At 40.2% G+C, this 13,828-nt stretch overlaps 1 protein-coding gene across 1 annotated transcript in view; it reads left to right on the forward strand.

The window, feature by feature from the left end:
• The first annotated feature begins 6,230 nt into the window (after positions 1–6,230).
• LOC131460339 (voltage-dependent calcium channel subunit alpha-2/delta-2-like) overlaps positions 6,231–13,828 on the forward strand; it is a 31,065-nt gene continuing 23,467 nt past the window's right edge. Inside the window, exons 1-2 of the mRNA XM_058630724.1 lie at positions 6,231–6,441; positions 6,534–6,712. Of these exons, the coding sequence (XP_058486707.1) occupies positions 6,576–6,712 (137 nt within the window). The 5' untranslated portion in view covers positions 6,231–6,441; positions 6,534–6,575. The remainder of the gene's footprint in view (positions 6,442–6,533; positions 6,713–13,828) is intronic.

Below are 13,828 nucleotides of genomic sequence, written 5' to 3' on the forward strand. Positions count from 1 at the left end.
TGTTAAAGGGTTAACTCCAAACCAAACCGAAAGATATTCACATTGAAGAAACTAATATCAGAGAACCTGTTTTTAGTATGTGTGTGTTGGCACCGTGTCCTTGTGAGCAGACGACATTATCCTTTCATTAGCTCAAAGCACCACTGTCACAGACGCTGGTAAAAGAGCTGTATTTTGTTGTAATAGTATCACGTATTTTAACGTATCCTGTTTTTAAAACCCATCAGAACAAGCCCAGGTGCAAAACGTGTCCAGTTATATTTACAATTATTCACAGGAACTTTAATTATGAAAAGTTAAATAGAGAATAATTGGAATAATAATAAAAATAGAAAAATAAAAAAATGAATCTTATGATTTGTAATGTTTACACGCAGCAAAGGCCAGCCTCATCTACAGTTCAACTCCCTTTGGATTTGTCATCCAATTAACAGCGTGTGGCTCTACAAGGGGGACCGGCAGAGAGACTGAGCAGTCAGTAATTAGTCTTCTCTCTCCCCAGGACATGACAGCAGTGCTAGCACATGGGGCCGTCAGGGAGAAGACTAAAAGCAGAACCCACATCCTTCCTCTCCCAGAGAGAGAGTGAGAGAGTGAGAGAGCGAGAGAGAGAGCAGGAATATGTGCAGTCATCCTGTCAGGTCAGCTGCTGAGCATCTCAATGCCTGTCTGCAGAAACACACACACACACACACACACTCTGTGTGCTGTTTCACAGGGCAAGAATATATTTTATTTATATCATGTTCACGTTCTGATAGGTTTGATATTTCACTCAATAAAGACTCCTCATTCCGTCGTTTCACTAAAGCTTTTCATGAATTTGTGTCTCTCTTTCTTGAGGCTAAATTCAGTTATTTGCCATTTCCTTCTGCTCCTTCTTACTTTCCCTCCCTCGGGTCAGAGATCAGCACCAGGTGAGGTGGGGACCCAGGTCTCAGTCAAGGACACCTGAGCAGCGGGGTGTCCATCATGCACTCTGCTATGGTCTCACTGAAGATACACATACTTACTTACTTAGGCCCGTTGCCCCTGTCAGAGCATAGGCCACCGATGATACCTCCACTGCACTCTCTCCTCTCTTTTGTCTGCCCTGTGGATTCCAGGTTAGGGCCTGGTGTGTAAATTAGGGCTGAACGATATATCGTTATCGTATCGCTATCGAGATATGAACATTCAAGATATTAATATCGAAAAAGCAACGATATAAACAATATAGATTTTCCCCCTCGCTCGCCCTGCATGTACAGCTCTGGCGGTCACAGTAAACTTCATTTTTACGATTGCACTTGAATGCACCACTACGGCCAGCCAACCACAAACCTTATTTCATGCTTGCTGTGGATCGACAGCTGAAGCTAACCAATGACAAACATAGGAGGGCGGGCGGTAGACGGAGACTGAGACGCGCACACACACACACGACATACACAGCGGGAAAGAAAGTGACATGAGCGCGGAAGATAATGCGGCCGGTGACGATTTTGTGCCAAAACATAAATCATCGTATTTTGGATTTAAAAAGGATGATGTCAACCAGAGCGAGGTGTTGTGCAGGTCGTGCTTAGCGAAAATTGCGACGAAGCAAGGTAGCACAACAAACATGTTTCACCACCTGAAACAACACCATCGCGTGCTGCACGAAGAGTGTATTACAATGAGAGAAACACCGGGGACTTCTCAGTCATCCCAAAAGAAGCCCAAGCAAAGTGTGTTTACTGATGCGTTCCGTAGCGTTACACCGCATGAGTCGACGTCTACCAGACAAAGGCGTTACAGACGCTATAACATACCACATTGCAAAAGACATGGTACCCGTGTACACAGTCTCACAGTGAGTTCTCATCAATAAAACTACACTTTCCATCTGGAAAGTTTCCACAGTCTTTTGTATCATGATGTTTTTATTTTTCTGAAAAATGCTTGGTTTTCACCGAACCCGTAGTCATATCGTATCCTATCGATATCGAGATATCTGGCATGAATATCGAGATATGAAATTTTGTCCATATCGTTCAGCCCTAGTGTAAATGCTGGATGACGATGCTCCTAAGTGTGTGCCTTTCAGGTTTCGTCCTGCTCTGTCCCACAGCTCAAGGTCGCTGACCTTGTCTGACCACTTGACTTTAAAGATTCTTTTCAGACAGGTGTTTATGAAGGTGTGTACCCTGTGCCGTGTTGCTTTTGTTGTTCTCCATGTCCCAGGTCCGTAGAGCAGGACTGATTTTACGTTAAATATGAACATCCAAAGTTTGGTGTCTCTGCGTGTCACTCTGGACGCCCTGAAGTTCTTTTTCTATATACTAACAACTCATAAAGACATACTTGCAGTTGCTGAGTTGATTATGCCTCTTAAAGCTTGACGGCTATGACGTGAAACCAATCACAAACAACCAAACCACTCTAGGAATACTGTATATCTCCAATGTACGTGAAGTCGTTTTGTGGTAAATCTGAGTGTGAAGTCTCAGTGATGATCACAGTACTGTGGTCACAATGTGCCTTTTTTTCCCTTGTCTTGCTACACTTTTTCACATCGTGTGGGGTTATTTATTATTATTATTATTATTATTATTATTATTATTATTATTATTATTATTATTATTATTATAACGCAGAATCATACGTGCACATCTCATGCTGTCTGTTGTGCCACAGTTGGAGAATCTTTTGCTACACAGTGTGTATCACTTTACATTTTTCTCTTGAAATAGCACGGCCTCTCTTACAGCCCAGGACTATGATTTAGTGCTTCATGCATCATGTTCACCATCTGGCATGCTTGGTGGGTTTTAACCTGCGCGTGCTGGGGTTGATTAATTCCTTTAATTTGGTACAAAATCAACAGCTGCTAATGCACAAAGCAACTTTTTTTTTTGACGGGGGGAAAAACAGCAGCGTAAGTAAAAATGAGTAATATATAAATAAAGTATTCAAGCTCTGTTGCTCCTGTAAGGAAATACTGACTATATCATCTTAAACGGAAAACACACATCTTGTGTTTTAATTGTGTTTAACATAAAATAACAGCTGATACCATGTCTCAAGTCCAGCAATCCTTAACTGTTTATACCACTCCCTGTCAAAGGACATGGTTTTAGCAATGAGTGTAAAAAACAACAACACATTTTACAATTTTATCATAACAAGAAAAGACACTAATGGAATCAACAGCTATTTTTACTCTGTGCTAATTGTTTTGTCACTTTTGTCCATTGTAAACACACAACATTGTTTTATATTCCAATGTCAATTAAAGGTAGGGTTGGAGACCCTGGAAAAACAGTGAGAGCAGGCTACATTTTGAATTCAAAAGTCCACGCCCCTTTCTTCAAACTTCCCTCCGAAGCTCCGCCTCCAGAGCACAGGAACGCACAAAGAACACGGATTCTAATGCTAACTCTTTTTGGATACTTTTTCAAATGACAATGTGATGCTGAAAAACAACAAATACTCTCAAAAGATCACAAAGACATGAAGTTAACCTGACATAAAGTTGGATGGTGTTTTTACAGGCCTGTCCACCCCACAGATGACTGACATTTTTTTATTTCTGTGACTTTCTGTGAATTAATTGGTTACAATCGGGGTGTGAAGAGGATTTTAAGCAAATACAGTAAAACATGCTCCAGAAAATGATCTCCCACCCTACCTTTAAGTGGTGCAAATTACATCATGTCATCAAGACCAACCAGAAAAACTAATTATTGGAAATTACTCTGATAAACATGTGTTTTATTCTCTCAACAGGGCTATCTGCCTGTTGTTGCTGTTTTACAGCATTATATTGTTATATCATGGACTGTGCATTGTAGAAAGAACTAAACAAAGTAAAAAAAAATCTGTGTTGTTTTTTTTTTACTAAAATCTGTGACTTCCCAGTAAGAAATGTTATTAATGATTTAAAACACATGCTCTGACCAAGGACCTACTGATAACTGAACATGTGCAGTGTTCAATGAGCGTCCTCCATGCTCATTATAGACCTCCAAAATTAAGGGGCAGCGAGTAGGTTTCTGTGAAAGCGGGTGACAAGACTAATAGGCAGGGACAGGGAACCACGGCTTTGTCCCAGCTGTGTTTGATACGTTGATGGAATAGTGTGTGGGAATAGTAGAAGCCTTTGTTTGTGTTTGGTCCTTAAATATTCTGTTTGTTTAACATCAGTACAGGTGAAGGATGCTGAATGATGCAGGAAGGATGGAGTCGTCTGTGTATGGAACACACTTACTTCACAATGACGGACAGATTGGAACAGTTCAAGTCCACACGGGTCATAAAGAGAGTGCTGTGTTCACTGGGCGTGGATGGAAGACTCATGATACCATTTTAAAGGTGCAGTGTGTAAGAATTAGGGGCCGTCCACACGGGAACAGAGTTAGGTGAATATGCATGCTTTGTTTTTGCCAGAGAGGCGTTCCGTCCACACGGAGACGGCATTTTTCGGGGACCTGCTGAAATTATATTTTTGGAAAATGCCTCCCAGAGTGTGAAAATCTCAAAACACTGGCCCCTGTTGTTTCCATGTGGATGATGAATACGATACTTTAGGAAAACAAGGACGTCATATTCACCAGCTCTGTCATTCATTATCTTGTGTTTGGAGATTGTTTGACAATTTTACCAACTACTGTCAATGCAAAGTAACTAAAGTCAGTGTGAAAAGACGCTCGATATCACTAGAACACGTCCTGTCGTTAGAGATTTCACACACAAGAGTGAAAAAAGTGTTGAGTCGTAAAATAGAGAGAGAGGCGAAAACAAAACCTCTTTTTACTCGAATAAACAAAAGGGATCAGTGATTGTAAAAATACGTGGTCCGTAAAGTCACTAAATATGCACATGTAAACAGCATGACACGAAAACTTAAACAAACAGACATCATTTCCCTGTCTCTCCCCTGGCTTAGTTCAGTTTTGGTGGCTCTGTCTGTCTGTCTGTCTGTCTGTCTGTCTGTTCTTCCGCACTTGCACTTGCCAATATGACCAACAGAGGCCGCCAGAGGCTTGTTGCATGAATGGGGCGAAGTCTGCCATCTCTGAATGCTTTGTTGTATCTGTAATGTGTACAACGTCTTCGTCTCTGTTTTTTGGTGTATTGTTACAGCGCCACTTACAGTCCTGTCATATGTACTACAGCTTTTTGAGTCGTGTCCGTGTGGGCGGAGATATTTTCTGAAACAATGCTGTCTTGTTTTGAAAGGTGACATCTAAAAAAGTGATGATGCAGATGTCGGGCATCACTTACTGGTCCTGGGACTCAAGATGGCAGCCTCTTGAAGCAAGGCCCTTACCTATAAAGTATGTAGACACATCTTGTTGTAAAGCTACGAAAACCAAGTCGTTTTTTTTTACATTATACAATTATACAAACATACTTATGAGTCGTATATTCAGCCCTGTTTCCACCAAGGGGTATAAGTTCAATTCCATTTAGTACATATTGTGCAATTGTTAGCGTTTCTAACCTGAGCTCAACCATCCTAGGTCTTTCTGTTGGGGCTACAGTACAACGCACCGGGGTCTGGCTCCTAAAGGGCGGAGCCGAACACTGTGCAGTGCCACACCATACCATGTACATGTACCTTTTTCATCATCATCATCATCATCATTGTTATTATTATTGTTATTATTATAAGTATTATTATTATTATTATTATTATGGCCTGTACACCCTGCAGTGGAAACACAAGTCAGATCAGGGTGTGCCATTGTACTGCATGGTAGTGGAAACAAGGCTTCAGTGTCTGTGACTGTTTGTTTCTATGTTATTTATTTATTTATTTATTTATTAGGGGACTATTGTCTTTATGTTTAATTTAAATCCAGAAGACCTGGGGATTTCTCCTCTGAGTTGGGGCCTTGTTAGTTGTGATGCAGCCATGGGGGACATTAAGCAGCTTTTTTTTTTTTTTTTAAATTACATTATTATTTCTTTATTATTGTTATAATATAGTTGCATTCAGGGACTCTTGAACTTGTCCTCCTGGAACTACAGTGTCCCCCAGCACAGATCGATGATCAAGGACTCACTCACCAGTAAAATCTGGAATAAAAACAATAAAAATGTGTGCCGATGGCTAATCCCACGTGGCTCTGCAGAGATTATAAATAAATCCAAAACTAGACTCTCTGGCTTCTGCTGCTGCTCCTCTGTTGCCTGGTGAGCATGAACGCGCCTGCATCCACGTTCTGCTGGTGAAGAGAGAGAGAGAGAGAGAGAGAGTGTGTGTGTGTGTGTGTGGTGTGGTGGTGTTAGTGGTGGTGGTGTATATGTATGTATGTGGGAGCAGCAGCAGCAGCAGCAGCAGGAGCACACACTCTGCAGTATCTTGGCAGCTGCATCAGTGCATCTCTTCCCTTCTCCACCGTCCGTGATGCCTTCACGGTCACAGCCTGACTGCGCCGCGTTCACTCGGACAACACAGACGGACGTGAACCGGTCTGGGAACTGACTGTTTTTTTGTTTTTATATATAGATATATATTTATTTATATTAAAAAAAACATCGTCGCTTTATGCTCCCGCTGACAGGCAGCACAGGACAGGAGCGCTTCATCCACGCCCGTGACGAGAATGTTTAAATGGAAGATGGCGATAGGCAGAAGAAGGTCTTGGAGCTTCGTCTGCCTGGTATCTGTCCAGATGATCTGCGTCCTCATGAGCGCGTCGTGGCCTGGAGCAGCGGCTCTCACGTTCCCACAGCAGTACACGTAAGTGACCGCCGTCAGCCGTGGATTGAAAACACTCTGTAGATGCTGTGATGATGGTGGTGGTGTGGAGGGGACAACAACTTCGGGCTTGTCCACGCCAGAGACACTTCATCACCCTCTTTTATTCCCCTCTTGTTATATAATCTGACTGATTATATTATAATGTCAGGTTTGGTCCACGTTATGATCCATGATAAGGATTTTTAATTCACAGATACTCTCACTTTAGTGAGTCAAACAGAAGACATCAATATCTCTCACTTTTAAAGCAATATTTTGATCTCAATGTGAATTCCTGGTAAAATAAGACACATTTTTTTTTAATTAAATCATAAATCTAATTTAATCTAATCTGATTACTATCATCAAGAGTAATTCATTATTAAGACGTGAAACAAACGTCAGGACAAGAGGAGAACAGTTATTCTCCATTAATGACAATAATTATAATAAGCAAAGGAATGATCTGTAAAACTCAACTGACCATAATAACAAACAAACTAGATTATAGTCTCAGAGAAATAGAAGACAAGAAAGAAATAGGCCACGCAATATAATCTGGTTTGTCACCTCATGTTTGCCTATAATGGTGTTTACAATTTTACAATAACAATTTTTACATTCTGAAACCTGTAACCCGTTGCTGTTAGATACAGCTAGAGACTTTACTCAGGACCATGGTTGTCTGTGCTCTACACTCAGGCTCTGGATGGAGAATCGGGCCAGATGGTCCTCTCATCTTTTGGGGGGGTTAAACAGTGAGAGATTTCTGGCCAATCACAAACGAGAACCGGGGGTCTATAAATCTGTGAGGCGTGTGTATGCATGCATATTGTGTGAATGTTATGATGAATTGGGCTGTTTCAAGTAGGGGGTGTAGTGTCGCCGCAGCTTTCTTCTTCCTCCTCCTTTCCACTGATTTCTTTTTTTCTGCTGAGCTCTCATAGCCCTCGTCCGTCTGCCCTGGGTCTCTCTTCATGTAAGATAGATGAAGCAGAATCGTCATGCTGAAGAACAGCATCTCATTCCAATTAAGAATTAATACTGCAGCAGTGAGGATTTATCCCTCATCTCCCTCTCATTCTAGCTCTCTCTCTCTCTCTCTGTTGCTCCGCCCTTTCTGTCTTCACTCAGTCTGTCTCTTTGCATTCTGTCTCCGTCTGCGGATAGATAGATAGATAGATAGATAGACAGATAGATAGATAGATAGATAGATAGATACATAGATTGATACATAGATAGATAGATACATAGATAGATAGATAGATACATAGATACATAGATAGATAGATAGATAGATAGATAGATACAAAGATAGATAGATAGATAGATAGATAGATAGATAGATAGATAGATAGATAGGTAGATGTTTCTTTAAAAATATATTGTGTTTACAGAGATCTGAGACAGTCAGGAATTGCAAAAGCTATTTTCATGTAATGGACTGTTGTCATTAATATCAGAATCAATCTACTGAATAATCAATATGTTGGGATTATTTTTTATTCAGCAATAGATTCGAGAAATCTCTACTAAGACTGGTAGAGTTGTGTTGGCCAATTGTTTGTCAGTGTTTGTGCAGTCCATGTTTGTTCATTTCTTAGACTCACGTTTGTGCTTTAATTGTCCTGTTCTGCTGAGCCCAGCGTTTTATTTCTATTTGCTTACAGCTCATAAATAAGTACAGTAAATAAGTCGACAAAGCTGAACAACACCATATATTCTACTTGGCCTGATTTTAGCAGGGGTGGCGCTAAATGTATGTATTTCGATGTTGCACATGTCAGACTGGCTGACTGCGATGTGCATTGATTTTGCAAACTTGACTTGTGGGTTATTATGTATCATTACATTTTTTGTTTAACCTTTAGAACACAGAGCTGCTTTTTTTTCCATTACTATGTTTAAATATACATTATATACAGAGGGTTTGACAATGTGTCTTATATCCGTTTTTTTCAGCACAACCTAGACAATCTGATGAAGCATTTCTTTCATTTTCACCAACTATATAAACACACGTGGGCAAAAAGTACCCAAAACGTTTAAAATCGGATTGAATTTGTGAAATTTGGAAATAACTCACAGTTCAAAGTTCACTTGGCTCGTTTTTATGAACTAAAAGAAAAGAAAAACACGTCTATTTTGTGACTTCTGCACAATTATTGCTACTTTATATCACGACTAAAAATGTGATCTCAAATGAATCATAACTTTGACTCAACAACACATAAAACACATTTTTTAAAGCCTGAATATGTGACCTATAAACACCCCCACCCCCACAGGATGTCCATATAAGGAGTTGTGTTTTATTCCCACGGGAAAATTACCATGGGTGCACCTGCAGGTTGTGACCCCGCCTTTCGCCCCGTGGTAGCTGGGATTGGTTTCAGCTCCCCCCACGACCTCTCATGTGGAGGATAAAGCAGTAGGCGGTTGTCATTTCCCCCCCGTGTATGCTTATGTGTAACAAGCATACACAGCCTCTGCTTTTTACACACACACACACACACACACACACACACACACACACAGATGGTGTGTTTGTGCTCAGAGTGAAAATGTTTCCTCTGCCGAGACATGTTCTTTCATCGTACCTGGCAAAATTCCTCCCGTTAACAGCGTCTGACAGGGTGCTATGTCAACAATGTGGACATTGGATGAGACACCTCTCTGCACCTCTCTGAGCAAGAAGAAAACCTGGTTGATCATTGACCTTGATCTCACCTTAATGTTCGCTGGTTCAACATGCATTCTCTTTCTTTAGTTAAAGTCAGTGAATGAATGAATGAATTAATTCATGGCATAAGCAGTTGATAATGCAGGGAGCGGCAGACAGTTTTACATAATCATAAGCATGAAGGTGCCAAAGCATTTGCAAATCCTCAGATACACTGAATGGTCTGAGCGAAAGATTGAGGATCATTGAAGTCATAATTGACCCTGAGGATGACATGGATACAGATGTTGAAACCTAACTAATTCATCACCAGTAGAATTCATCCAAAATTTCATGGCTTCCTCTGTTCTCAGTTCTGGTCAAAGATGGAGGGACAGACGTTACCAAACCCTCGCCGTGCCAATTCCACGCCTAAAATGTGACTGGAACGGCGTTGCGTTTCCTGTGAAATGCATTTGCCGTGGGAAAATGAGCTGAAATAGACGCTCCGCCGCCGCTCCACCCTCTCGACCTCTCACTCTCTCCACTGAATAAGTGAATATGGGCCACTTCACGTGGAGCTCCTCTCACTCGCGTCCCCAGGGGTGCGTATAGCACGTATAGCAGGTAATAGTGTGGAAGCACAAGTACGCTGTGTTATTCAGCTGCCGCATCATCGGGCTGTGATACGGAGCTTTCTGCACAGGAGAGCAAATGGAGCACAGTGTGGGGGGAAAAGGGGGAGATTATAGATGGATGATGCTATACAAAAAGAGATGATAGATAGATAGATAGATAGATAGATAGATAGATAGTCATATAAAGTGGCAATTATTGAGCAGATAGAACAATTAAATTAAATAGACCGTTTTTATTTTATTTTTGTTCCCAAAAAATGAGCCAGGTGAACTTTGAACTGTGACGTATTTCCAAATTTCACAAATTCAATCCGGTTTAAAACATTTTTAGTACTTTTTGCGCAGGCGTGTTTACATCTCTGTATATATTTATAAATATATATATATATATATATATACATATATATAAAAAATATATTTTTCATCAGATTGCCTATAGGCTGTACATTCTTATCGCCTCTGTATATAAATTTTAACATAGAAATGGAATATACTATATAACTATATAATGCAATTAATATAGTTGGTGAAAATGAAAGACATTTTCTAGGTTGTGCTGAATAAAAGGATACAGGACACATAGGATATATTGCTCATTCTTATAGCCTCTGTATAAATACTCTGTGTTCTAAGGGTTAATCACATCTCAGATTGGCCCTTAGAGTCATCGTACTGAGGTTACTGGAGTTAAAAAATAAATAAAAATAAAAATAGCTTACATTTCAGTTATTCCAGACATAACGTGGCACTTAATTCCCAGATGTGAACTTAAAATTCCAGATCTGAAAGTATTCCACATCATCTGTGTCAGCTCGGACTTGCAGCATCAAAGGAGAAAAGGTAAACAGATCCATCTTTATGTGGATGTGGGGAACGGTTTGAGTCGAGATTTGTGGCTCATCCAACACTAGAAACAAGCCCGACAAGACTTTACTCTGTGATGCTGCCTCGTAACTCTGCTGAGAGCCGTTTGACTGATAATAGATCGATTCTCTGGGCACTTAGAGGATCCTTTCTGGGAATTAAGATTTATTCTGCTGCCTCCAACTGATTTAGGTAAAAAGCTTAAATAAATGTCTCACCTCTGGCCGGACTGAACCTCAGAATCACCTGTTCAGACAATGAATGAAGGCCCGAACAGTGAAGACACTCTGAGCCTCATGTGGCCTCAGTGAGTCTGTAGCATGAGTGTTATAATCGTCTGCATTATATGGATCTTTATTATGCAGAATGCTGCGTGTGTTTTACAGACTGGGAAATGATTGCATTGCAGGATTTAGTACAACAGAGGGAACCTTTTATATAGAATAGACATAGAATATAAAGGCAGTGTGATACGGTTTATATTGATGTCATTTTTCTTTAGATGCTCAGTTAAGTGAACATAGAAAACTTTGTTCTAGTAAAATGTTGTTTGGTCATTTTAGATTTATGAATCGCTTAAACTATTCCAAATTTTATTAAACATTATTAAATTTAAAATCTTGAGCTGGGAAGAAAACTATGACGTATGAGTATTAGGGCCAAACTTAATATGAGTTTGAGAATAAAGTCGTAATATTATGAGAATAAACTTGTTACATATTACGAGAATAAAGTCATAATATTACGAGAAAAAACTTGTACTAATATCACAACTTTTTTTCATAATATTGTTTTTTTAGGACTTTATTGATTCCAACTTTTTTCTAATAATATCACTACTTCATTGATTACGACTTTATACTGATAATATTATGACTTTATTCTCATAATATTACGACTTTAGTCCCAAAAAAAGTTTGGTGCTAATACTCTAAGTGAATTTATCGACTGTAAATCACCTAAACAGTGAAATCTTTATCTTTGACCTGCTGTTTCCATGTGAGTGACATTATTCTGTTGTGAGATAATATTGGTGTTTATTTTCATTTCAGTGCTAGCAACAGTGCATTTGCCGCTACTCTGCAATAGTTTGCTTTATGAGGGTCTCTTATATCCAGTGTCCACCTTTGTTTGACCAAAAACAGACCTCACTTGATCCTGTGGTCACTGGCAAAAAATCAAGTCAATCCCAGCCCACTCCACACACCCACTGGTTTCTTTTCTTTTCTCAAGAAAAAGATTCATATTTGATTTTGCAGTATTATTTATTTATTTCAAACAACACTTCAATTTTTTTTCTGATTTTGGCAAGAAAACAGTTGGCCTGAGAAGATTCATCCTATTTTTTTCCCACCTTTCTTCTTGATGTTTTCTCTCTGCTGTGGCGGCATGTTCTAAAAATAATGAAGTGAATCATGAAGGAAAGAGAAGGAGGATATGTCTCCGAAGAAGAAGAAGATACTATAAGATCAGCACGATGAGCATTGGTTTTCTGGACGTATGTCAGTGTGTAGCACGGTAATGCATGGATAGCCTGTTAGAGGTTGTCCAAATTCTATAAGTAATTACTACATTTTTTTGTTCAAGAACACATTCAGGAGGATGTGTGTGTGTGTAGGCTGGGAGGGAATAAATAATCTCATGTGCTGGATGTGAATTATGTGTTGGAGTTGACATTTACCAGGGAGATCGGTGGGAGTTCTGGTCCTATCTTAATCTTATTCACTGAATAACCAGGAACCTACACTATTTATTGACCCCCAAAAAAGTTGAAGTGTGTGTTGCTGCTGGCAGTCCTCCATCGTCTGCTGGTCGTTGTCAAAATCACTGGTGTTTCTGCCGCTGACTTTGATGCATATGTGCGACACAGGCTCACTGTTACATATTTTATTAGCTCAGTCTGGGGATTTGATCCAACGCTCTCTGGTTGTGTATATTTGTGCTCCTGGTGGATGTCGCTGCATCGCAAATTCCCTTTCGATGCAGAGACTTCCGTTCCAATGTAGAGGATCATCCATTTTGCGCTGCACAATATAGCTGGGTGAAGAATAGACGATATCAGCATTTTTGCTTTTCTGACTCTTTTTGTTAAGCAACAGGCTTAAAGTCCATGGACGGCAGTTAAAAATATTATATCCCCTGACTTTGTCACATCACAGGAAAATGTCTTACTAACCACCTGACACATTTGAATGATTAAAAAATGGGTTTAAAAACTACTCTGTCACACACACATATACTGTACACACACGTTTGCACAGCGTTTTTCCACTATATAGTACCGCCTCACCTCGGCTCGACTCAACGCAGTTTGCTTGGTTTTCCATTACGAGATAGTACCTCCTCAACGTGGGTGGAGTCATCACAGCTCCATGAATCTGCAGTGGCTTCGTTTTATACACAATGTATAAAGCAGTTGTTTTCAGTAACTGAATCATTAGAATCAGTTCATTAAAAGAGTTGTTCAGTACATGACTGGAGCACAGACGCTAAATACACCAGGCTCCTCTGTTAAATGATGAGATTTTAGGCATTTTGTTAGCTAAATGTTGGAGATTGTGTCTTCTTGTGTCTCTTCCTGTGGCGGCACTCTGACTAACCTGTGCATGGCAATCTGATGACGCCACGCATAGTATAAGCTCAGCTCGCTTGAAACCTCACCAAGTACCGCGTACCAGGGACTATCACTAATGGAAAAGCAAAATAACCGTACCGTGCTATGGCGAGTCGAGTTGAGCTAGTGGAAATGCGCAAAAAGTGAGGACCATCATAGACATAATGGATTCCCTAACCCCTTACCCTAACCTTAACCATCACAACTAAATTCCAAACCCTTACCCTTACCCTAACCGTAACCCAATTTCTTACACTATCCCTTAAAACTGAGCCTTAACCCTCAAAAAGCTGTTTTAAGGGGTTTCACACCATCACACACACATACAGACACTCCGG

The sequence above is a fragment of the Solea solea genome, chromosome 6 (genome assembly GCF_958295425.1).
Source record: "Solea solea chromosome 6, fSolSol10.1, whole genome shotgun sequence".
Classification (NCBI taxonomy): Eukaryota; Metazoa; Chordata; class Actinopteri; order Pleuronectiformes; family Soleidae; genus Solea; species Solea solea.